Source organism: Colletotrichum fioriniae (genome assembly GCF_027942845.1).
Source record: "Colletotrichum fioriniae strain IMI 355084 chromosome Unknown scaffold_14, whole genome shotgun sequence".
Lineage (NCBI taxonomy): Eukaryota > Fungi > Ascomycota > Sordariomycetes > Glomerellales > Glomerellaceae > Colletotrichum > Colletotrichum fioriniae.
In genome coordinates this window covers 915519-938467 of record NW_027076850.1, presented here as the reverse complement: position 1 = coordinate 938467, position 22949 = coordinate 915519, and the positions used below count along the sequence as shown (strand labels likewise).

Genomic DNA, 22949 nt, shown 5'->3' with positions numbered 1-22949 from the left:
GTGTGGTATGGGGAGAGAAGGTGTCTGGGCAAGGAAAACCTGGTTGAGGAAGGTCTCTAAGGGTACCTGGCTGCTCTCGCCTCGATGGGTATAGGGGCCGGCTTGTTTTTCCTGATAGATAGGAAAAGAGAACCAGTAACAAGACAGTGCTCAGCCTTGTGCCTGCCTGTCCTGAGGGCCTTTGCAGAGTTGATCGAGGAAGGTAGACGTGGGCCTTGGCTGGTAATTGAACTGTTGGTTACCTCGACGATGCAACAATGAGGCAGGTGGTGTGAGGAGGAAAGGAACACTTTGAGGGTACGTGTGTACGCGTGTGTATGTGTGAACACACATCCCTTTTTGGTGTGAGGACTTGAGCGGCAGCAAGAAACAAACGAGGTAAGCAGCTGCCCATCCTCTCCAACTTGGACAGTGGCCACAATACATAGTTATACTGACTGCAGCTCTTTACCCTCATGTTGACAGTAGAAGAAGAGCACCAAATGCACCTATCCATGATGCCCGAGACAGTGGTTTTCCTAGAGGCTTGCTCATCCAGCCCACCTTAGGCCAGGGTGAAGATGAGATCTTCTCTGACAGTTCCACCTTGGGTAGGCGAAGACACGGACAATGACGGGTGCTGTGCAAGGTAGGACAAACAACTTGAAAGCGTCAAGACTGTGAAGCATAGTTGTAGTAGCTGTTCGCGTGCCCTGTGCCCTGGCCTCGCTCGGCTGTGGTAACGACGACACCATGTTCCAAGACAAAGGCTTTCTTACTTGAGAATGGAGGCCGAGGAAAAGCCAGGGGCAGATTGATGACTGTGCATCCCACCAGAGGGGAGAAGGCAAGCCATTGGTAGGATGTGTCAGGCAAATGTCCCAGTTGTTGGTCTCTCAGAAATGGAAGAGCTGCCACTAGGGTGACAGGAACAGGTCCCGTTGTTGTACGAACCCCAGGACTCTTCAGCATTTGAGGCCGTGGCATTTCGTAAATAAGCCACTCAAGTCCCCGACTGGGATGGGGGAGATTTATATCAAGCGACACTGTTTGACTCTGAGCCGGTGCAACAGAATATCGACTGGCTGTCTCCGTTTGATGCCAGAATCCGACAGTACCACCTTGTGTACATTCAGCTCTCTGCTTTCAGAGTAACAAGACGAAAAGAGAGAGGAAATCGCAGCAGAAAAACGAAGTGCCTACCGGATCTGTGTATCCCCGACTGACCTCCCGTCTGCACCACTAGCTCTGCACGCCCCATTTGGGACGTTGTGTTCTTAGATGCCTCGTGGTTAGGTCGCCATCGTCCTACCCACTTGGATAGGAACAGATGCGCAGAGCGCCACTAGCACCCGACTGTGCATTTTTAAACGTTTTGTTTAATCCGTCATGTCGAGAAACGCAGTGGAAGAAGGGTTGCTCATTTGGAAGCTGGAGATCTGCGAAGTGAGGTCATGGACCACGCTGCTTAGCCGAACAACTCTTGGTCCGGCCCGTGTGCGACCTCGCCTCGGATTCCCTCAATGGTTGCTGCAGCGCTGGGCGACAATGTTTTCGGCAGCATGTCCTTGTCAAAAAACTGGGGGATCTGAAGAAAGAGGCATGTTGAAACGCTTTGGCCTGTCGAGATGGTGTGTGTCACAGATACTAGGGGTCGAACTCCCCTCGTCTTGATTGATGAGGGTTGTACACCTGCTCGTGGAACATCAAGTCGGTCCCAAAATGGTTCGATTGGCCAGACTGGGCAAAATGGTCTCGCTGTGTCAATTTCACCGTCAACTCAGCTCCATTTTGAACTGTCGTACAGGCTTTGAGCGTTTCGTCAATCGAGATGGTGCAGCTTCTCAATGCACATTCAGCCACATGAGATCCCCTGAGATCCTATGAGATGGTTGGATGTGAGTAGGCATGATCAACTTCAAAAGGAAAGGAAAGTGACAATGAGAAGCGTGAATGGATGAGCTCGGGCCATAAAGATCCCTGACTTCGTGTGTGAAGTCGGAGCGGAAAATGTGGTCGGTCCGAGATTTCCTTGGCTGAGCTCCTGTGGTGTGGTGTGGACTGAGATGGACTTCATCCGGACAGCGGAACTTGGCAAGCCCATGGCACAGTTACTGTACCCGGTTGATATTCTTTTCTCTGGGCATAATCTCATGCTTAAAGTTCCATTTACAAGTCTTCTCAGGCTAATTGCCAAGATGCGATATTTATCTATATTTCCCTGTCCTCTTGAACGATGTTTCTGCTCTCACTCTCTGCTTTGCTCGATGTTCGCCTTTCAACCACCGTGGAAGTCTGGAGCCAGCATGTCTCAAATGGGTTCCTGCATATGACAACATGCTACACTTACGACAATGTCGGTCTGGCATATTCTCAGCATCATCACCCAGAGATCTGATTTCAACTTCTTCGAGAGATTGGTGGGTGGCCAGTCCACTCGAGAGAACTGTTGGAACGGATAACAACACGACACTGGCATCAAGTTGGCGCCAAGTCTCCGGAACATCGGGCCTCCGTCTGTACGGCCGCGTCGGTGAGTACTGCACAATGTCATCGGGCGAGCTACACTCCTGCCAATGCCACCAACCTTGTTCGACACGTCAACGTCCCCGCCCAACGAAATGATCTGACATAGCCGGTTACCTGCTCCATCGTGGTTTGTCAAAGCTTCCCAGTCTTCTCGTCGTTCGAAATCAGATCGTTTGGCCTCTTCTATCTAGTCTCATCCGCTTCTCTTTTTGTACTCGGGCCGAGACCGCGGAGCTGGCGATCCAGGCCCTCCTGGGGATTGGGCACCACCACGAGGAAACAGGTCAAATTCACTGTGTCATGCATTTTCTCTGCCCGGGTCATACCGTCAACTCTCCGTACAGCCCCCAAGAACAGGGCACGATTGGCAATCAGGAGTCGTGGCAAACCGAGCACGAATATCGTGACAGGTTGGCACTGACTCGGGAGCTATCTTCTGGCCAAATCTCTTCCACCGGTTGTCCTACAACCATAATCAACCATTGGAGCACACGCCAGCCTGACACTGTATCGATCCAGGGAAGGAATATGTGCTACTCCCGTCATTCCCGCTGCATTGGAGTCGGAGCATCGGTGCTCCTCAAAAGTTCTGTTTGCAACCTGCGGTAAAGAGATGACCCTCATGGGCCATGCCAGTGTCCAGCGGAAGGACTTCAGGATCGATCGTTGTTGTTCTCCTACGTACACAAGTTTATGTCATGTTGGAGATGTTCTTGCGGTCCTCTGGGGCTGATTGCATGCCAAAGTGGGCTGCGCCCCATCCCCGTTCTATTTCAAGCAACTAGCTCTATCCTCTTCCCGTCTTCATAGCTTCTCTTGATTTGTTCGTCGGTCTAATTGCAAGAAGCCGTTGATATCCGTGGGCTATGCTTTTGAAGAACCACAACCCAAGAAGGGCAGCACGAGGAGGAGCTGTACCGGATGAAGTTGCCCTCATGATTTTGATACGCAGAGCCAATATCTTCTATGTTAGACGGTATTATGTCTACTTCCCAAGGGTTGGTTTAAGATTCCCTGTCCCTGAGAAACAAAGACCATTGATCACATCGAGTGACGTCCATGCAATCGTGTTGGCAATCATATCATACAAAGAGCCATTCCTGTACCAAGGGATTGATGTTGACCGCCAGGTTTGAAGTTCTAAGCTTCATGCCGTATGCTCCCGCTCCCGCATATGAGTGGAATAAGTGGATGGACTTGGCAATGCCTCTGGCACCAAAGGCAGCACGATTTCACCTTCAAATCATATTCACATTTGAATATCAAGGCCGGGACCCCTTGGTCACCCGCCGTCAGCTGTCCGGTGGCGGAAAAGATTTTCAACTACCCAACTTCACCTTGATTCTTCAGAGATTTCCTTCCTTCCCTTTCCATCCTGTTTTTCCAGCCGATTGATACCCTTTCCTTCTTCTGTACTCATCGACCCAGTCGCAAAGGAGACGAGATCCTGTTGTCTGAGCTGCCCTCGTACAGTCAGATTCTTTTCGCTTTGCGTCTCCCTTCCTACCACCTCGTCTGTCGATACTTCCAACTGAAGACAACACCTTGGTTGCGAAATTTGTCGAGGCGGGCAAGATGGAAGACATTGCCATCGTCGGCATGGCCTGCCGCTTCCCCGGCAATGCGACGTCTCCAGAGAAGCTTTGGGAGATGTTGGTTGCGAAGGAGTCGGCGTGGTCAGAATTCCCCAAAGATCGTCTCAACATTGATGGCTACTATCATCCAAGCGGTGATCGTCAAGGCAGCGTGCGTCTTCATCTCACCTTGTCCAGATTATTTTGGGATACCTTCAGACTGACCTGATACACCTAGATTTCGTTCCGAGGAGCTCATTTTATCAAGGATGATGTCGCAGCTTTCGATGCGTCGGTGAGTCGCCATCAGCGACCTCTCAGTTGAGATATCACCTTTTCTGACTCTCTACAGTTTTTCTCCGTCATGGCAGAGGACGCTAAGGCCATTGATCCTCAGCAGCGATTCCTACTGGAGGTTTCCTATGAAGCACTCGAGAATGGTGCGGTGGTCCTCAACCTCTCAAATGATTCCGTGCTAATCTGAGACAGCTGGTCTTCGCATGGAAGACGTCAAAGGCAGCCCGACAGCTGTCTATGTGGGCTCGTTTGTTAAAGGTTCGTCAATACCTCGCTTCTCTCTCACCTAGCCCTACTGATTGCCCCTAGATTATGAACAAATCTGCCTCAGAGATATGGACTGGCAGCCCCAGTACGCCGCCACAGGCACTGGAAATGCCATCATGTCAAACCGCGTGTCCTACACGTACGACTTCAAGGGGCCCAGCATGACGATCGATACTGGCTGCAGTGGAAGTCTTGTTGCAGTCCACCTCGCCGCTCAAGCTCTCCGAGCTGGCGACTGTTCAATGGTATTAGTGCTCCACCACCGTCATTTTGGAGTTCGCAGGCTGACTTCTCTAGGCCCTCGCTGCCGGTGCTGGTCTTATTTTCACACCCAACACAATGATGCCCATGACGGCACTCAACTTTCTCAGCCCAGACGGAAAATGTTTCGCTTTCGACTCTCGTGCCAATGGTTACGGCCGTGGGGAAGGTATCGGCTTCGTTGTCTTGAAGAAGCTCTCAGATGCCGTCCGAGACAATGACACGATTCGAGCTGTCATCCGTGGCACCCACGTAAATCAAGACGGCCTGACCACAGGTAAGTATTCCACGTTGCGAGGGAACTGGGGGAAAAAATTCTGACGGTTTTACAAGGCATCACTCTTCCGAGCAAGGAGGCCCAAGTTGCCAACATCCGATCTCTCTACTCCAAGCACGACTTGGACATGAACCAGACGGCTTTCGTCGAGTGTCACGGAACTGGAACCCAGGCTGGTGACTTCCGGGAACTGAAGGCCATCTCTGAGACTCTGAGTGACGGAAGGTCGATCGAGAACCCAGTGTTTGTAGGCTCTGTGAAGACAAACATTGGTCATCTTGAGGGAGCCGCCGGGGTCGCTGGCCTGATCAAAGGCGTTCTTACCACCGAAAAGGGCCAGATACCCCCGAACATCAACTTTGAGCAAGGGAACCCCAACATCGACTTTGAGAACTGGAAAGTAAAGGTAGGACTTTATCCACTCGTACATGTTGCTTCTAATCCATGCTGATAAGTATCGCAGGTTCCCACAGATCTGGTCAAGTGGCCTATCCAGGGTAGTCGAAGAATCGGCGTCAATTGCTTTGGCTTTGGTGGAACCAACGCCCATGCCGTCCTCGATGAGCCAGCCGCGTATTTTGCCTCGCGCGGCATCTCCGCCAACCACAATTCTGTTGTCGACAACAACCAGTCAAACAAGGACAACGGAAACAGTGCGAGCCAGGGAGCCTTTTCGACTCCTCAGCTTTTCGTCTTCTCTTCGAACGAGCGTAAGGGCGTGTCTCGCTTAATGGACACGCACCTTGATCACGTTGAGAAGCTCGCAGATGCTAATCAGAGAGACGCCGATAACTATGCATACACCCTGGGATGTCGCCGTTCGGTAATGGAGTGGAAAGGATTTGCTGTGGCCAATTCTTTTGCCGATCTCATCGCGAAGTTGATGGCCAGAGATGAGTCTAGCTTTGTTCGATCTAGCCGTGATTCGAAGCTCAAGCTCGGCTTCGTCTTCTGTGGCCAGGGTGCGCAATGGGCTCAGATGGGACGTGAGCTCATGTGCTTCGAATCGTTCCGGCAAAGTCTTGACGCGGCGGCACAGTACCTCAAGACGATCGATAACGACTTCGACCTCACCGGAGAAATTATGCGGCCCAAGCCAGAGTCGCGCATTCAAGAGCCTCAGATTTCGCAACCGGCAACAACAGCGATCCAGGTGGCGCTGGTCGACTTGATGCGGTCATGTAGCATCACTCCCAACAGCGTCGTTGGTCACTCATCGGGAGAGATCGCAGCTGCGTACGCATGTGATGCCATCACCTGCGAAGCGGCTTGGGCATTGGCATACCACCGTGGTCAGAGCGTTGAACTTCTCAAGACTTATGCGCCGTTTCTTCAGGGAGCCATGTGTGCCGTCAGGATGACTTGCTATGAAGTCCAAGCTTACCTCAAGAGTCGGCAGAATCCTGGCGATTTGGAGATTGCTTGTATCAACAGCCCAAACTCGATTACAATCTCTGGCGAACTGGAGGATATTCTACACATGCGAGATGAACTCAAGTCGCGCGGGATTCTTTGCAAGGTGCTGGATGTGGACATCGCCTACCACTCGAGGCAGATGAACATGGTTCAGGAGGACTACCTGGAGCGCATCAAGTCTATCCGACCAAAAGACACCACTGGCAACATCCCTTTCTTTTCTTCCGTACGGGGTAGGGTGTACCCGCATGCTCTCCTCGGGAAATTCTACTGGGCTGAGAACCTAGTTTCGCCGGTGCAATTCGTTTCCGCAGTCAAGGCTATAATGGACTCTCAGAACAGACCGGATCTCTTGATCGAGCTGAGTCCCCACGCGACGCTGGCATCGGCCCTCTCTGAGATTATGGCCGAACATAGCCCTAGCAGCCAGCCGGCGTATCTGTCGCTCATGCAACGCGAAAAGGATTCGGCAACCACGACGCTCCAGGCGATTGGAGAGCTTTGGGCTCGCGGTTACCCTGTTGACATGCTTCAGGTCATTTCCAAGTAAGCAAGTCTCTTCTTTACACTTTGTCTACCTTGCTCACAATAACTTGCTAGGGGCTCCGATAATCGTACATTCAAAACGCTTGTCGATCTACCATCCTATCCCTGGAATCATTCCAAGACCTTCTGGCACGAGTCACACACCTGTACCGAGCATCGCTTCCGAAACTTTGGCCGCCAAGACCTCATCGGATCGCCCTCTCCCGATGCTACCACCTTCGAGCCGCGCTGGAGAGGTTTCTTCCGCATATCTGAGAACCCTTGGATCCAGGATCATCGAGTTCAGAAGACGATCGTGTACCCGGCGGCAGGCATGGTCACCATGGTTCTCGAAGCCGCGAGCCAGCTTTCTCATGGCGTGACGGACGTTTTGGGATTTCACTTGACCGATCTGACGATCGAGAGAGCCATGATCATTCCTTCTACGGCTTACGGTCTCGAGTACTCGCTCAACCTGAAGCAATGCTATGCCAACTTTAATGCTGAACCAGTGTGGGAGTTCTCTGTTTACTCAAAGCAAGAAAATGGCCCGTGGATTCGACATGCTGCCGGATGCATCAAGATTCGACAAAAGGCTGGGGGTATTCCGTCATCCACTACCAAGAACGAGGCCATGTTCAAAAAGATCCAAAGTCAATGCACCACGAAAATGCCTCCGCGACAGCTGTACGAGATCCTGGATATCGTAGGTCTCAACTACGGACCTTGTTTCCAGAACGTCGCGTCAATATCAACTCACCAGAACTCCTGCGTCAGCAAGATTCGCATTCCCGATACGAAGTCAAAGATGCCAGCAAACTTTGAGTATCCTCACGTTATTCATCCCGCCACGCTAGATGCCATGTTTCAGACTCTCTTCGCCATCGATAGCAAGCCGATGGTTCCTTCGTCTATCGAAAGCATCTTCGTTTCTGCGAATACACCCCATGGCGCCGGCTTCGAGTTTACCGGGTTTGCTACGGCAGAGAGACACGGTCTTCGTGACGCCACTGGCTCTATTGTGATGGTGGCTGATGTCAATGATTGGGAGACACCGTCCATCGTTGTTGAAGGCTTGCACTTCACTGCCTTGGCGGCGCCCTCAATCGAGGACGGCGGTTTCATTCCTAATCATCGCAATCTCTGTTCCAATATCGTATGGAAAGAGGACTACACCGCGACAATGTACGCAGACTTCACCCATATGCTAGAGCTTATGGCGCACAAGTACCCATCTCTGTCTGTCCTTCAATGTGGTGGAGATGAGCAGATGGCTCGACATGTTCTGGAGACACTCTTGGACGGCGACAGGCTACTTTTGTCCCGCTTCACCATCACCGATGCCGCTACACTGTCTATCACGCAGCGGACATTTGAGAAATCACCGGCTGTCAAGGTCTTGGAGCACCGTGATTGGGAAGCTGTCAAGGGACATTCTGCTCGCTATAATCTCATCATCGCGGCCAGAAACTCAAGCGTCGAATTGATCGAAGCAAGTCAGCTCCTGCTGCAGGACGGGCTCTTGCTCAATGAGGTCTCGCCTCCAATGACCCCGACTACCACCGACTCAATGTCCGGATTTCAGCAGCTTTCAGACGAGCTTGCCTCGCTCCAGGTTTCTTTTGAGCCCGAATCGGACGATGTCATTCGCTGCGACATGCTGGACCAGCATTTCGAGGTTCATCTCTTTGCCGACGCGTGGGACCCTGTTTCGTCACCCGAAGTCGTCCTTGTCTTGCCCGACACGGCCGACGCAGCCCTCAATGGCTTTGTCACGTCTCTCGGTAACCTCTTGTCCGACAAAGGATTCAAAGTGAGCGCTGGCCTTTTGCACGAAGTCGACCCTGCTGGCAAGATCTGTATCGCACTTCTCGAAGCGTGCGAGTCTTTTGTATATAACTGGACGATCGAGCAGTTCAGTGACTTCCACAATCTCCAAAACACAGCCAAGAGCCTCTTGTGGATTACCCGTGGCGCAAACAGACGTCCTACCATTCCACAGAACGCACCCGTCATCGCGCTTGCACGCACGATCTTGTCCGAGGATCCGCAAAAGACGATTGTCACTCTCGACTTGGCCGGAGCTACTCAACTTACTTCGTCCACCCTCCCCAAGACTGTGTGGTCTGTCCTTGCTTCAATCTTGGCTGGATCAATGGAGGCGGAGTTTGCGGAAGCAGGAGGCGATCTTTACATCCCAAGATTGATGCCCCAGGAGGAGCTCAACAGAATGATCGAAAACGACTCTCATATCGAGGTTGTCCAAAAGCCTGTTTTTTACCATTCATCGAGCAAAGAAGGTTACAAGATGGCGATCTGTCGGCCAGGAATTTCGAATGACAACTTCCACTTCGTCAAGACCTCGTATCCTACAAAGCTTGGTCCTCAGGAAGTCGAGATTCAGACCCTCAGCGCGGCCTTGCATGTCTCCGATCTTCACACCGCCATGGGACGGACTGACGATGATACACTGGGCATTGATGTCATGGGAATTGTGAGCAAAGTCGGCCGCGATGTGAGGGACATTCGCTGCGGAGAACAGGTTGTGGCCCTTGTCCCCGGCGCCTTCAAGACGGTTCATCGAGTCGACCAGGGCTTCGTCAAGCCCGCGCCGCCGCCGTTCGAGTGTTGTCAGTATACTCCGAGTGCCCTCATCGCTGCATATTATGCAATTCTCGGCGTCGGTAAACTGTCGAAGAAGAAGAAGTTGCTGGTCCACGCTGGGGCAAGTTCTTACGGTCAAGCTGCAATTCGCGTCGCAACCCTGATCGGTGCCGAGGTTTTTGCGACGGTTCTGGGAAGCGACTCTGATGCCCAGCGTGAAACCCTCGTCAAAGCTCACTGCATTCCGGAGGATCATATCTTCGACGCTAACGGAGAGTCTTTCGTTGCTGATGTTCTCCGATTCGGAAAGGTCAACATTGTCTACAACCCCACCCAGGAGCACACTGCCGTCAATTTCAAATGTGTCAAGTCATGTAAGTCAGCATATATCCTCACCTGGTGCGAAGCTAAAATAATATAGCTGGCTGCGTTTTCCAGCTCTCCGATAAAACTGGAAAGCCTGTTAGAGGTCCCGTTGTTACTTCCACGATGTTCATGCGTTTCGACGTTGCCACCATCATGAAGGATGACCCTGACCTCATCAAGGAGTTCTTCACCACGGTAGATCACTTTGCCTTTGACTACTTGCGCAAGAGCTCGAGCCTACAGTGCCAGCCAGTCCACCGATTCCCCATGTCCAACTTTGAAGGAGCTTTCAAGCAGATCGACAAAGCACCCTACCACGGTCTTGTCACCATGACAGCCGACCGCGATACCCTCGTTCCTGTGGCCACAGAGACACAGATCAAGCCTCTTGCTGATGCCATCGACTCGAAAGGCACCTACGTTCTCGCTGGCGGTCTTGGAGGCTTAGGAAGGAGCATCGCGAAACTACTTGCCGACAATGGTGCGAAGAAGCTGGTGTTCTTGTCAAGATCTGGTGGCAATCAGGATGCCCAGGATTTCCTTCATCATCTCAGCAAGTCAGGCGTCCAAGCCACGGCAGCCGCGGTGGATATCACAGATCTTCAGGCACTCAGGGCACTCGCTCCGACTCTGGGCAAGATCGCTGGCGTTGTTCAGTGCGCCGCGGTCATTCAAGTCAGTCTCCTCACCTCCTTTGACCCGTATTTGGCCATAGACTAACAGAAAGCAGGATGCTCTCTTCGAGAAGATGAGCTTTGCCGACTGGCACACCGCCTTCGCTCCCAAGGCAGTCGGCGCTGTTAACCTAGCACAAGTCTTCGGCCAACGCCCTAAACCCGACCCCGGCCCGTCGACCCCGGCTGCCGCCCCTTGGTTCCTCTTCCTCTCGAGTGCCTCGGGAATAATCGGCAACCGGGGCCAAGCAAACTACGCGGCGGCCAACGCCGTTCAAGACGCCCTCGCCCAGGTTCTCCCTCGCGCCGTCTCCCTGGCTCTCGGTCCGGTCCTCCAGGCCGGGATGCTGGTGGAGGACGAGGAGATCCTGGGGAAGCTCCGCGGTGCTGGGTTCTACGGAATCCGGCACCAGGACTTCCTGACGATGGTGGAACGGGCCATCACGGGGGGAGGTCACCCCCGGCGTCCAGACGAAGCCGCAAATCGTCTCGGGCGTCGGCACCGGTGGCCTCATCCGCCAAAACAACCCCGGCGACCCCTTTTGGTCGCGCACGGCGCTCTATTCGTATATGAATATCGTCGACGTGCCGATCTACTCTCCGGAGGGGGGTCGTGATGATGGCGGCGTCTCCAGCGGCGAAGCTGACGTCAAGAAGATGCTCGCCGTGTGCTCCGGGGCGGAGGCGGCCGCGGTCATCATCTGCACCGGCCTGGTGCAGTTGATGGCCAAGGCCATGTCCCTCCTCCCGGAGGAGATTGATCCGGAGCGGGCGCCCAGCGCGTACGGCGTCGACTCCCTTGTTGCTGTAGGCGTTCGGAACTAGATTTTCCTCAATGCCGGGGGAGTCGATGTCTCCGTCTTTGAGATTCTCGGGGAGACGTCTGTTCGGGGCCTGGCTGGTGTCGTTGCCAGCAGGGGCAAGTGGTGAAGGGCAAGGAGGGGGCCAAGTTCCCTAAGAAGACTGGTGTGTGTGGCGGTCCGAACGAAATGAAAGGACCGGAGTGAGGTGGCCCAATCTAGTCGTACAATGGGGTTGTGGTCGTCCGCGTGTGTGAATGGGAGGATACACATGGGCGGAATGATGTGTTTTTGTGGAAGGGACCGGATAGATCAACGCTTTAGAGTTAGTTTTCTGGGCCGGCTTCTCGTTTTTGATCAATAATTGACTGTCTTGTATTCATGCAAGATCTAGGCGGAAACTGGCGGTCTTCCTACATTTCAAAGTTGCCTCTGTGAGAGGAAATTGCCAAGTGCTTGTAGCTAGTAGCAGTCCTATCCCGGCTATCGGAAATGACCCAAGGCTGTACTTGTATCAAGGAGCGAGCGAGGAGTGAGGCTCCAGTGTATGAGTACCTTGAGTAAATATCTTTACCTACCTTCATTTTTATTGAGCATTAATCAAAAAGGGTAATTAGTCAAGAAATCTAAGCGTCGCAGTGTGGCAAGAACAATCCAAGCCACAGCTTATTGACAATACTCGACACGCCGGTGGTAGTTTACGTTGAACAATATGACCGCATGGTCGAGAAGCGGTGGTAAAGAGTTCTTTCATGAAAATAAATGAATTCATGCTGTGTCTATCGAATCACAATCATACACCCAATGGTAAAGTTGAGACCTGCCAGCTAGGGGGCGCATGCCGAAAGTCTGGCTGGGCAAGGTTGCAAGGCAGGAATCGGGCTAGATATTTGCTCAAGCCTCTAGGCCATAAGGCATTCTGGGCAAGCATGCAGGCTCATAGCACGAGGCTCATGAATAGCAAACAACACTTCGAGAGATTCGATGGACAGAATGCGACGGTGTGGTAAAACAACGGCCTGTGCCTCACGCGAGCCCGATGAGACAAAAAATAATCGCAATGAACAGATGGGAGGCGGTTGCAGCCTGGGGCTGACTGCAGGTATCCGGGTCACCGAGACATGTTCAAGTGAAGTCAGGAGTCGAAGAAGTTGAGTAATGACATTGACTATAAGCCAAGAGTCTCAGTGAATACTTGGGCCATGTGTGAACTGATCTGAAAATGCGAGAGAACATTCTCTGAAAAAGGCTAGTCCTTGAGCGTTGGCCTGAAGAGCCTCACAACGTCAGGGCAGGTCTCATTTGCAGAAAAGTACCTAAGACAAGCATGTTCAAGTGATGGGCACACTCATTGGATGCCTTGTTAAGACCGGTGGATCAAGACATTCTACTTAGGCCGATACATCAGAGGGCGATGGAACAGAAGACACACACCGAAAATGCTGGGATGGGGCTCTCGAATCAGTCATGGTAGGATTGGTGGAAGGGGAAAGTGCAATAATTGAATTTCTATCTACGCATGCGTGGGCCAAAACTTTGGACCCTTGAAAACACTCGGCATTGTACTTTCCCTAAGAGGCAAACGCTTGAGGGGGGCAGGGGGCAGTCCAGGTACGTACCTGCTCTGTGGGTTCCTTGAAGTACACTGTAAATTTAGCCAACAAATGCCACAGTGCCTCAAAGTCCATTCCGCGCTCCAATTAACGCGTCGCGCTATTCCAGGTGACAGACATGACATCAAATACTTTGAAGGAAGCTACGATAAGATAGGGAAATCACCACTGCAAGCAGGACCGAGAGTCTGCCTCTGCCTAAAAGTACCATCTCCTTGCGACTGGATCATACATGTTGCAGACCTCATGCTTTACCCTCATCACTCTCACTCAGCAGATCAACCAGTGATCGAACAAAGATTGAGAAGGCAGCGACGACTTTGGCCCTCTTGCCCCCAGTCCTTGAGGCCGAATCAATCGTCGCTCTTTCAGTCCCTGCGGCAACTATCTTTCCATTTCCATCACAACTCACTCTGCCGACAGAGACCGATTTCTTCCAGACGACACCACACGGTACCTCTACCACTTCGGCTCCCGACCCATCTCCGACAGCCTGCTGCAGCACAACATAAACCTCTCCAGCACCCAGCAGATGTTGCAGCACCGCGCCACACACCTTTTGACCTCGTCGCCTGCAGCTCGCCTCATTTGAGCGAGGAAAGGGAAACTTCGCCCCGCCACCGCCGTCTTGCCCAGCATCCCACCGACCGACCGACACTCACACTGCGTTTGCGCAACCAACAAATATGGACGACGACCCGGCTGCCACCCAGGCCCGGGACAAGGAGGCACTCAGGAACCTCGCCAACGAACTCCTGGACCTCGAGGGTGAACGAGACTTTCGACAAGCCATCGCCGAATCTCTCGCCGACGGGAATCCGCGAGACTACGAGAAGGCTCTTCGAGAATACGATTCGGCTGCGAAGACGATTGAAAGCAAGACACTCGAGAAGCAGCGACTGGAACAGCGGATTCGGGCGGCCAAGAACTTTGCGCGACAGTCAACGAGAGACGCTACATTCGGAGAAGACGCAAACATGAGAGCGGCTAGGGACCGCTGGGGAGTTGGTACGTGGATATTCTCTTTTGATTTGCTGAGTTATTGCGAAGCCTACCCGAACTGCTCGAGTTTTGCACTTGCGACTTATCTCGATTTCGGCCCCAGATTCTTCAAGTGAAGAAGTCAGCCATAGTGTACGAGCAACTGGCCTGCCAAAGATGGAAGGACGGTCAGAAGTCTGACCTGTCTATCCATCATTTGGTGGTCATGGCAAGGGTGTCGGTCGATGGGAATGACAGTCTCAGGTTTGCTTGTCTGAAGGATATTGTTTTCTCAAGCGCCTGATCGACTTGTCAAGAAGTAACGAAAACATCGAGCTCTCCTGTCCATGGCTGCCCAAGGTCTGAGGGCGTAAGGCAGGCAGTATTCTCAGTGCCGCTCCTGCCTTCCCAAAGCAACCCAGTCATGCCTTACTCCTGCCTAGTCGACGCCTTCCTCTTCCTCCTACGCCTTCCACAGGTCCACATCATAATCTAAGCTTTTCATATTTCACCACTCATTCCTCACTCAACTCTCTACACTGACCTGGAGCCCCATCAAAACCTCCCGCCTTCAGAATACCTGTCTCTCATTGATCTTTTATTACCGTCTCGACCATCCCACACCATCCCTCACACCTATCCACGATCAAACATGATTTCGATCTAGGCATATTTCAGCCTACCTGATTTATTAGCACCTTGGTCACATGGGACACTGATAAATACCTCTGTGAAACTGACATTTTTCCAGCCAACGTCCCTTACAGACCATCTTCCGGGTCCCAAAACGCGGTCGCCTCCCAGGGACCTTCGAAAGACACATTCGCCATGCCCAACTCGGGTTCCGCTCGTGCCGGCTCGGCCTCCTGGAACCATTTTGAACCGCCTGTGCCCAATCTAGGTAGTTCGGCAAGCCATACCAATCCATTCAACAGGAAAAGAGCATTTGGTTCCGCCTTTGAGTCTCTCGGCCAGGCCACTTCAGGCCGGAACAAGTCTCAGCGCACAACCGATGTGTCTGATGTCATCGACCTTACTGGGTAAGTACAAATTATATTTCACTGCTGGATTGGGCTTAGGTCTGGGCGACAAATGACTATTTGTTTTCTGATACAAGGACTAACAAATCTGGCAGGGACGATGATGATGTACCTACATCATTCATATCGCGCTCAAAGCAAGCGGAGGCACAGGAGCGAGGTCGTAGAATGGCCTCACTGGCACGCACTCCCCGTCAATTCTCTCAGGCCAATGCATACGACGCCAGACATCCTCCCGTGGTCCATCATCTCCCAGGCGTATATGGCACTGGATATGCCAACGGTCTAAATCCCAATAATGTCATTCCCCAGGGATATGCCAGCGCGAGCTCTTCTTCGAGTATGGCTTCAACCCCTGGCGGAGATTTTATGCCCCGGATGCCGGGTTCTTACATCGACGAGGAAGACATGAACTTTGGTTTCACGCCGGCTAGCCAGATGATGAACCGTCAGCTAGCCAACCGGAACGGATATCCTTTTGGCAACAGATCTGCTCTAAGCACCTCTGATGTGATCAACAGAGCTAACAACTACAACTTCATGGACCTGACCGACGGCTCCGGAAACCCGCTGGATGCTCGCGTTGTCTCCTTGATGGAGGACATTAACAATGACCCTCGCAGATCCAAAGAGGAAGTGGAGGCACTTTTGCGAAATGTGCACGCCGGCATGGATATCCCCGAGGAAGATCGGGAGGGAACTCCTGAAGCTATGAGATACCCTCTTTATGCGCACCAGAGGGTTGCGTTGACATGGATGAAGCGCCAAGAGAAGGGCACTAACAAGGGAGGTATATTGGCCGATGACATGGGCCTGGGAAAGACAATTTCCGTTCTATCCCTCATGGTGTCACAAAAGTCGACCAAACCAACATGCAAGGTAGGTTTACTTCCAATCAATTTTCATATGCTGCTAACTCCCCCTTACAGACCACGTTGATTGTGGCCCCGCTGTCCCTGATTCGGCAGTGGGAAGATGAGATCAAGAAGAAGCTCAAGAGTGGCCTGCCTCATGCCTTGACTGTATACATTCATCACAGTACTCAGAAGACGACAGCCCAAGAGTTGATGAAGTACGATGTCGTCCTGACCACCTATGGGACCCTCGTCTCGGACAAGAAGAAGTATGCTGCTTGGCTCAAGGACTTGGACGGACGTCCTGCGTTGACCAAGACCGACCCCAATCTGGCGAGCTCTGTCTCCCTGTTCCATCCAGATTACTCGAAGTTTTATCGCATCGTTCTGGATGAAAGCCAACAGATCAAGAATCACAAGGCGCAGGCGGCTGGGGCCGCTTCCCACCTGCAAAGCGAGTATCGTTGGTGCCTATCCGGTACACCGATGATGAACGGCGTCGACGAGCTCTATTCTCTCTACAGGTTCCTGAGAATCAAGCCATACAGTGACTGGTCTAAGTTCCGTGGCGCCTTTGGGGTGCTCTTCGGGAAGAAAGGTGACCCTCAGGCCCAAGCAATGAGAAACTTGCAAGTTCTGCTCAAGGCGACTCTTTTACGCCGAACCAAGACTTCGCAAATTGATGGAAAGCCCATTTTGCAACTTCCAGAGAAAACCGAGGAGGTGGTTTACGCAGAGTTGGACGAGGACGAGCGCAAGTTCTACACTGATCTAGAGACCAAGTCGCAGGTTCAGATCAACAAGTACCTGCGAAAGGGTACTTTGGGCAAGCACTATTCTCATGTATTGGTGTTACTTCTCCGCCTCCGCCAGACTTGCTGTCACCCGCATTTGCTTCTTGAAGCAGACGATGCAGTGCCTGAAGTCGATGACGATATGCTTAGTCGCGTCAGAACTCTATCTATAGCTGTTGTTCAACGCCTGACTGAGAAGTCTCGCGCTCTCGAGAGCGCCGACGCCATCAATGAGGGCTTTGAGTGCCCAATCTGCTACGACATGATGCCCGACCCGACTATTCCACTGCCCTGCGGGCACGAACTCTGTGCTGGCTGTCTCAAGCAGCACGTTGACAACGCTAGGCGGGAGAACATTAGAAATGGCGAAGACGAAGGCCAGGTCAAGTGCGCTGTCTGCAGAGGCGCGTTGGACCCGACGAACGTAATCACTTTTTCGGCGTTCAAGAAGGTCTACATGCCTGATGAAGCTGCTAGCGGAAGCTCTGAAGATGAAGAGTCCGACGGCTCTGTTTGGAGTAGCGATGATGATGAGGAAGAGGAAGAGGAGCAAGACGATGCCGATGCAGATGACGCCGATAAGAATGGCAACCTTAAAGGCTTCGTCGTTCCTGATGCTTACGCTAACATTAGTGATGATGAGGACGAGTTGTCAGGGTCTCCTGCGCCAAAGCCCAAGGCGATTGAGCGAAAGAAGAGGAAGTCGAAGGGAAAAATGAAGGCTGCAAAGTCTTCAAGTAAGGAGTCAAAGAAGAGACTGAAGAAGATTAAGGGCAGCCAGTTGGCAACGCTTCGAAAAAATGCCAAGAAGAACGCTGGTGCCTGGCAGGACTACACAAAGTACCTGAGTCACCATTGGCTTGCTTCCTCCAAGACGAGAGCTTGTGTGGATCTTCTCAAGAAGATTCAGGAAACAGGCGAGAAAACAATCATTTTCTCCCAGTGGACTATGCTGCTGGATCTTTTGCAGGTCGCGATCAGAAAGCAAGGTCTCAACATCAAGCATTGCCGCTACACAGGAGAGATGTCGATGGCACAGCGTGATGACACTGCTTTCACTTTCTCGAACGACCCGAGCATGAAGGTCATGATGGTGTCGCTGCGCGCCGGAAACGCTGGTCTTAACCTTGTCGCGGCTTCGCAGGTCATCATCATGGATCCTTTCTGGAATCCGTACATTGAGATGCAAGCCGTTGACAGAGCCCACCGCATCGGCCAGCAGAAGCCTGTAAAGGTGCACCGAATCCTGACCCAGCAAACGGTTGAAGATCGTATCGTCCAGCTTCAGGAGAAGAAAAGGGCGACGGTGGACGCCGCTTTGGACGAGCGTGAGGGTGCTAAGTTGGCTGGCCTCAGCATGACTGAACTGCGTTTCCTTTTCAATCTTTGAGAGAGGATTCGACCGATCTACATTCGATTTCGAAATCCAGTTCCAAGTCTCGTTTGTAGAGGTTCACAACACAATCTCTGACGATCTGGATCGGAAGTTAATTTCTTCAGTGACCTTTTCGCACCAGATCTCGTTATTCCTGCGAGGCGGAGGAGGCATTTTTTAATCAATGGTTTCGGGGGGAGGTATTACGAATCGCTTACGACTGGCATTTTATTGCATCCGCATCACTACAGTGAACAGGAAACAAGGGAAGGGGGAAAGCATACCCATGACGAAGACATGGGCACAGAAAATAGGCTTCACAGCCAACACCACGGAAATGTGACTAGAATGGGAAAGGGGGGAAAGGACATATTTTCTCCTGTCGCCCCATCTTTCTTTTTCTTTTCTTTTGTCGTCACAAATCCCATGAGGCGTCCAGGGTACAGGTACAGGGCCATGGCTAGGCTCGGGATGATACGGCTGCCTTTGGCATGCGAAGATCGTTCACGGAAACAGGAAGGACGACTAGCTAGATCGATAGAGATCACCAATCCAATTGCTCATCATGAATTGTGTATGGCCTGCAACAAATACGGGCGTGATGTATACGGGCTACTATCAACAATTCTGTTGGCCGACGACACGCAATCGCTCATCAATTGTGAAGGCTAGCCCAGTAAGAAGGCCGACAGAATTAGAGAAGCATCATGATATGAAATATGTTGTAAATGACTTTTGGTATTGATGATAGTGAACAAGGCTGAACACCCTGCCTTGGCCTCGTTACCACCAGGCATCCTCTGGCTGATTGCCCCCTCGCATAGATAGATGACAAGACTACTAGTAACACCGGGCAGTATAATTTCGTCGAGAACAGCCTCTCCGATGATGCTGAAACACGTGGAGACGCTTCATTCCCTTCATTCGTTATTTTCCCTGTTTTTGAACCAAGCCTTGACCTCCTCCCTACTCAGACGAACCAGGGTAGTCTCCTAAACCTCCCTGGACTGGACGACAGCGGCGACAATGTCACTGACGTGAGGCTGTGACGAAGATAACGACGGGTCGCCACCAGCCGCCCAAGACCAGCGCTGCAGGAGAGGCTTATCTCCCGCGCGCCAGGCGGCGCCAATCTGCAGCGTCGGCCGGTTATCGGGGCCGCTGTTGAGGATATCGAAGCGGATCTCGCGCGTTTCCGTGTCGATGTCGCGGATGGCGGTGCCGCGGACGGATTTTATCCACTCCGCGGGGGCGGGTTCCGAGGGGGGCGTAGACGGGTTGGACGGCTGCGGCGGCGGCGGAATGAGGGACATTGCGTGGTCTGTGAGTGCATGGGCTGCCGCGTTTGTGATATAGAGCTGGACGGAGGCTATGTCTGGGTACGGGTCGCGGGAAGGCGGGTAGGAGGACTGCAGGGTGTTTGGCGGTGGCGGCGCGGGCTGTTGCTCGCCATTTGACGGTTCGCTTTCTGCTGCTGTTCCTGCTGCTGCTGCTACGTTGGGAAGAAGTTGGAGTTGGAATTGTGTTGTTGTCAGCGGGAGGAGGAATGTGCGGCCGCGGATCTGGAGGCGGGAGGTCGGGGTCAGGGTCAGCTCGATCTGGAAGTCTGCTGGGGATGTGAGCATGTTTGTGAGTGCTTGTGAGGCGTTGGGCCGATTGGAGGCACCACCCGATGTGTTTTTCAACTCGGCGGTCGGGAAGGGAGGGGTGTTGAGGGTGAAGGAGGCGGCGTCGACGCCGGCTTGTCGTAGTACGCGGGTGAGGTCGCCGGCGAAACTGGTGACCTGCTCGACGGAGCGGTCGTAGAGGATTTTGGCGATGATGGGTCTAAGGAGGTGGTACTGGTTTTGTGTTTGGTTGCGACGTTGGTGAGGGGGCGTTGGCCGCAGTCGTTGTAGCTCATTTAGGCGATGAGCGTGGCTGAGGAGGATGTGCAGACCGAGATGCGTTGCTTCGGCAAGGACGTTGTCAGGCGATGCGCCGACGGTGGCGGCGCTATCCTCGAGGGTCTCGAGCTCCAGCGTCAAACTTGGTCCCGAGCTGGGGTGAAAGTTGATGGAGTTGTTATCCGCGCGGACTCCATACGAGGCGAGAGAGTGTGCTTCACGATGGAGCTCATGCCAGAGCTCTTGCGCAAAGATGGTGTTACGGGCCTCGAGGACGCGAGCCGGTAGCAAAGCCGAGTCCGGTACGGAGGCCCCAACAGCAAGACGACCACTCGGCTCGCCTGATCTGCTCACGGTGATGGCGAGACGTTGACAGCCGGATCCGACGCGGCCGTGCTGGAGAAGCGCTGAGCCGTCATCTCCGCGTCGCAATGGCGCGAGACTGCTATTTCTGAATTCAGGTGATGCTATGCATGGTCAGCTTTGTTCGATACTCGGGAATGGGACGAGGGCGCTTACCTTCTGAGAACCCGAATCTGACGCCGAGGGTATGTCGTTCCGCAGGCAGCCTGCACATGGACCATCCAGCCTGGTGTACGGACAGTACCTCACTCCAGTACTTTGCTTCACGCTCCACTTCCTTGCTCAAATGGGTTGCCGCCTTGTCGGCCGATTCCTTTGTCTTTTCGATATCGAGCAAAGCCCAACCTAGAGACACGTCGCGGTTGTCCTTTGCTTTCTCGGCGTCTCTTTGCTTCTGTTCTTCGTTATCTTCGCGCTTCGCGATACCGAGGGTTCCTATCCCGGTCCAGTCGCGCAGTTGCTGGGAGAGAGTGACACCTGCCTGCGCAGGGCTTTCTTTCGAGAGTAGTAATGAGATGAAGTCGAGGGTCATTAGGGCAGCATTTTGCGCGGTACTGGCGGCTCGCAATTAGCCATCATTCCTGAGAGAGTAGAATCTCTTTTAGGTAGAACCAACTCAATATTCCTCAGCACTTCCATCCGCGCGGCGCCGGCATCTAGTGGTTCCTCGTCCTCATCGTCTCCCTCGACCATTGTCGTGTCTTCCTCCTTCACCTCGCCGACGCCATTTTTCTTATTCTCGACCTCCTCCTTTAGACTTTCCTCGGTGACGTTTCGAAAGCCGCGCTCCGCCTGTACGCGGGCAATAAACTCGCCGAGGCTTTTTGGTTTGCGATCGCCCGTGGGTACTGGGTGGAGGGAAGAGAAGGGCATGGAGCTGCCCGACGCCATGGCGGGCAATTCGGGGTCGCGCGTCGATCTTTGATGGGTGTTTCCGAAGATTCGAAGTTTGTGGAGTCAGAAAACTATAACGTGCGCTGCATGGCGTGGAGGGAAGTTTGCGTCTCGAATCGTGGTGAGGCTGTACGTAGTAGTGCGAGGCTGGTGGTTGAATGAGAGCAAGAGCTATGGATTGGTTGGAGCCACCGAGCCGGTCCAAGCTCCACCGACTGACCAAAGGGTGCGCAATTTCGGTGAAGCCGCCAACTCACCGAGCGTGACCGAGTTAAACTCACTTTCAATAAGCCGTGGCGGCCGCACCTCTCGAATTTGGATCATACTCGAAGGAATCATACTCATAGTTTCCTAATCTAGCTACCAGTTTTACTCGATAGGATGCGCCGAGATCTAAAAGGTGCCTGATGTCATAGCATGGGCTTGCAAGCAGTCATGAGAATACTCATTGCCATCGCATAGTCTATGACAGGACCGATCGGATAATGGGACCTCGGGATCTCATGGCAGATTCATTGCAGAGTCACTACTCTGTAGGTTTAAGACATACCAACGGCGGGAAGATCGGAAGCATGTCACTTCGGCATTCCTGCGCGACCGTGGTTCGGCTTTCCCGGGGGGTGACCCAACTGATCTAGAAATTTAATTCAGATTTCGCTGTCAGATAGAGACGCTGCATTTTGGACTCTAGTATGATTTGTGCTGTGTAAGTGTGTGTGATCGCCGTCGACTCTGACTGACGACTGGCATTTCTGAGTCGACGATTGAACTTAACTCAATGCGGGCGATGCTAACCCAGCAACTCCACACCTGATGACGTCCGATTCACAGTGTTCATGGGTGAAGAACACGAAAATGAGGTGGACTTGATCTTGCGTGATTCCGGATTGTTTACAGCTCAAAGTCCTCATTATCTCACCACAATGTTCAGCCGTGACGTTGGTCGTGATGGTAGAAATGAAAGGTTCGGCGAGACTGCTGAATAGCGAGGCCGAGATATCTCGAGTTCGCCTTGATGATGTCGTGATGTCTGGTTGCACCACTTTGGATGAGTATAGGTGTCGGACGACTTATGAGTTGATATGTTGATCTGAAAGATTCACCGTTGTCGCCGTCGCCGGGACTTCGGAGGTTAATCCTTGCATCCCTGCGAGAGTCCGGCCCTCCACTGGGAGCGAGTCAATGGCTTATGGACCGAGTGACAAGAGGAATGAATGCAGTTTGGATAGAGCTAGGAATATAGGCGCACAGTCTAATAAACCAACATGGAGCGCTCTTGTGAGTAAGCGGGCATATAGGAAATAGGTTCGCTATACCTAGACGATAGCATGTGATCATACGCTGGTAAGATTTTCTATAATGTTGTTGACTTTAATAGCAAATTTACAGAGAGGCGTGCAGACAAAGCCCCCACCTCATGGATTGCCTGACATTCTCATCGAGTCCTTGCACCGGCCGTCGGCCTGCCCCGCACTGGAGCTCGATGGAGGGGCATTTTGGGAGGATCCATTGGTAACTTGGTGCAAGTCTGGACCTGGCAACTGAGGTGGATTTTGGTGCGACTTGTGCAAGGAGCCCAG

General features: G+C 52.7%; 3 protein-coding genes across 3 annotated transcripts; 2 read left to right on the top strand and 1 right to left on the bottom strand.

The window, feature by feature from the left end:
• Positions 1-4107: 4107 nt before the first annotated feature.
• On the top strand, positions 4108-11594 carry N0V96_010408 (uncharacterized protein; the record flags this gene model as incomplete). Its single annotated transcript, XM_065758933.1, has 12 exons — positions 4108-4254; positions 4321-4377; positions 4435-4522; positions 4572-4637; positions 4689-4891; positions 4944-5184; positions 5241-5590; positions 5648-7146; positions 7201-10103; positions 10151-10770; positions 10826-11197; positions 11223-11594. The coding sequence occupies 12 exons, from the start codon at positions 4108-4110 to the stop codon at positions 11592-11594; spliced, it is 6918 nt and encodes a 2305-aa protein (XP_065612456.1).
• A 2274-nt stretch (positions 11595-13868) lies between these two features.
• Positions 13869-18241, top strand: N0V96_010407 (uncharacterized protein; the record flags this gene model as incomplete). Its single annotated transcript, XM_053194761.2, has 4 exons — positions 13869-14190; positions 14915-15203; positions 15299-16082; positions 16133-18241. The coding sequence occupies 4 exons, from the start codon at positions 13869-13871 to the stop codon at positions 18239-18241; spliced, it is 3504 nt and encodes a 1167-aa protein (XP_053047930.2).
• Positions 18242-19218: 977 nt separating this feature from the next.
• On the bottom strand, positions 19219-21366 carry SRB4 (RNA polymerase II mediator complex subunit; the record flags this gene model as incomplete). The annotated part of the gene is made up of 3 exons (XM_065758932.1): positions 19219-20579; positions 20632-20966; positions 21092-21366. 3 exons carry the CDS (start codon positions 21364-21366, stop codon positions 19219-19221), a joined length of 1971 nt encoding a protein of 656 aa, XP_065612455.1.
• Between the last annotated feature and the right edge of the window lie 1583 nt (positions 21367-22949).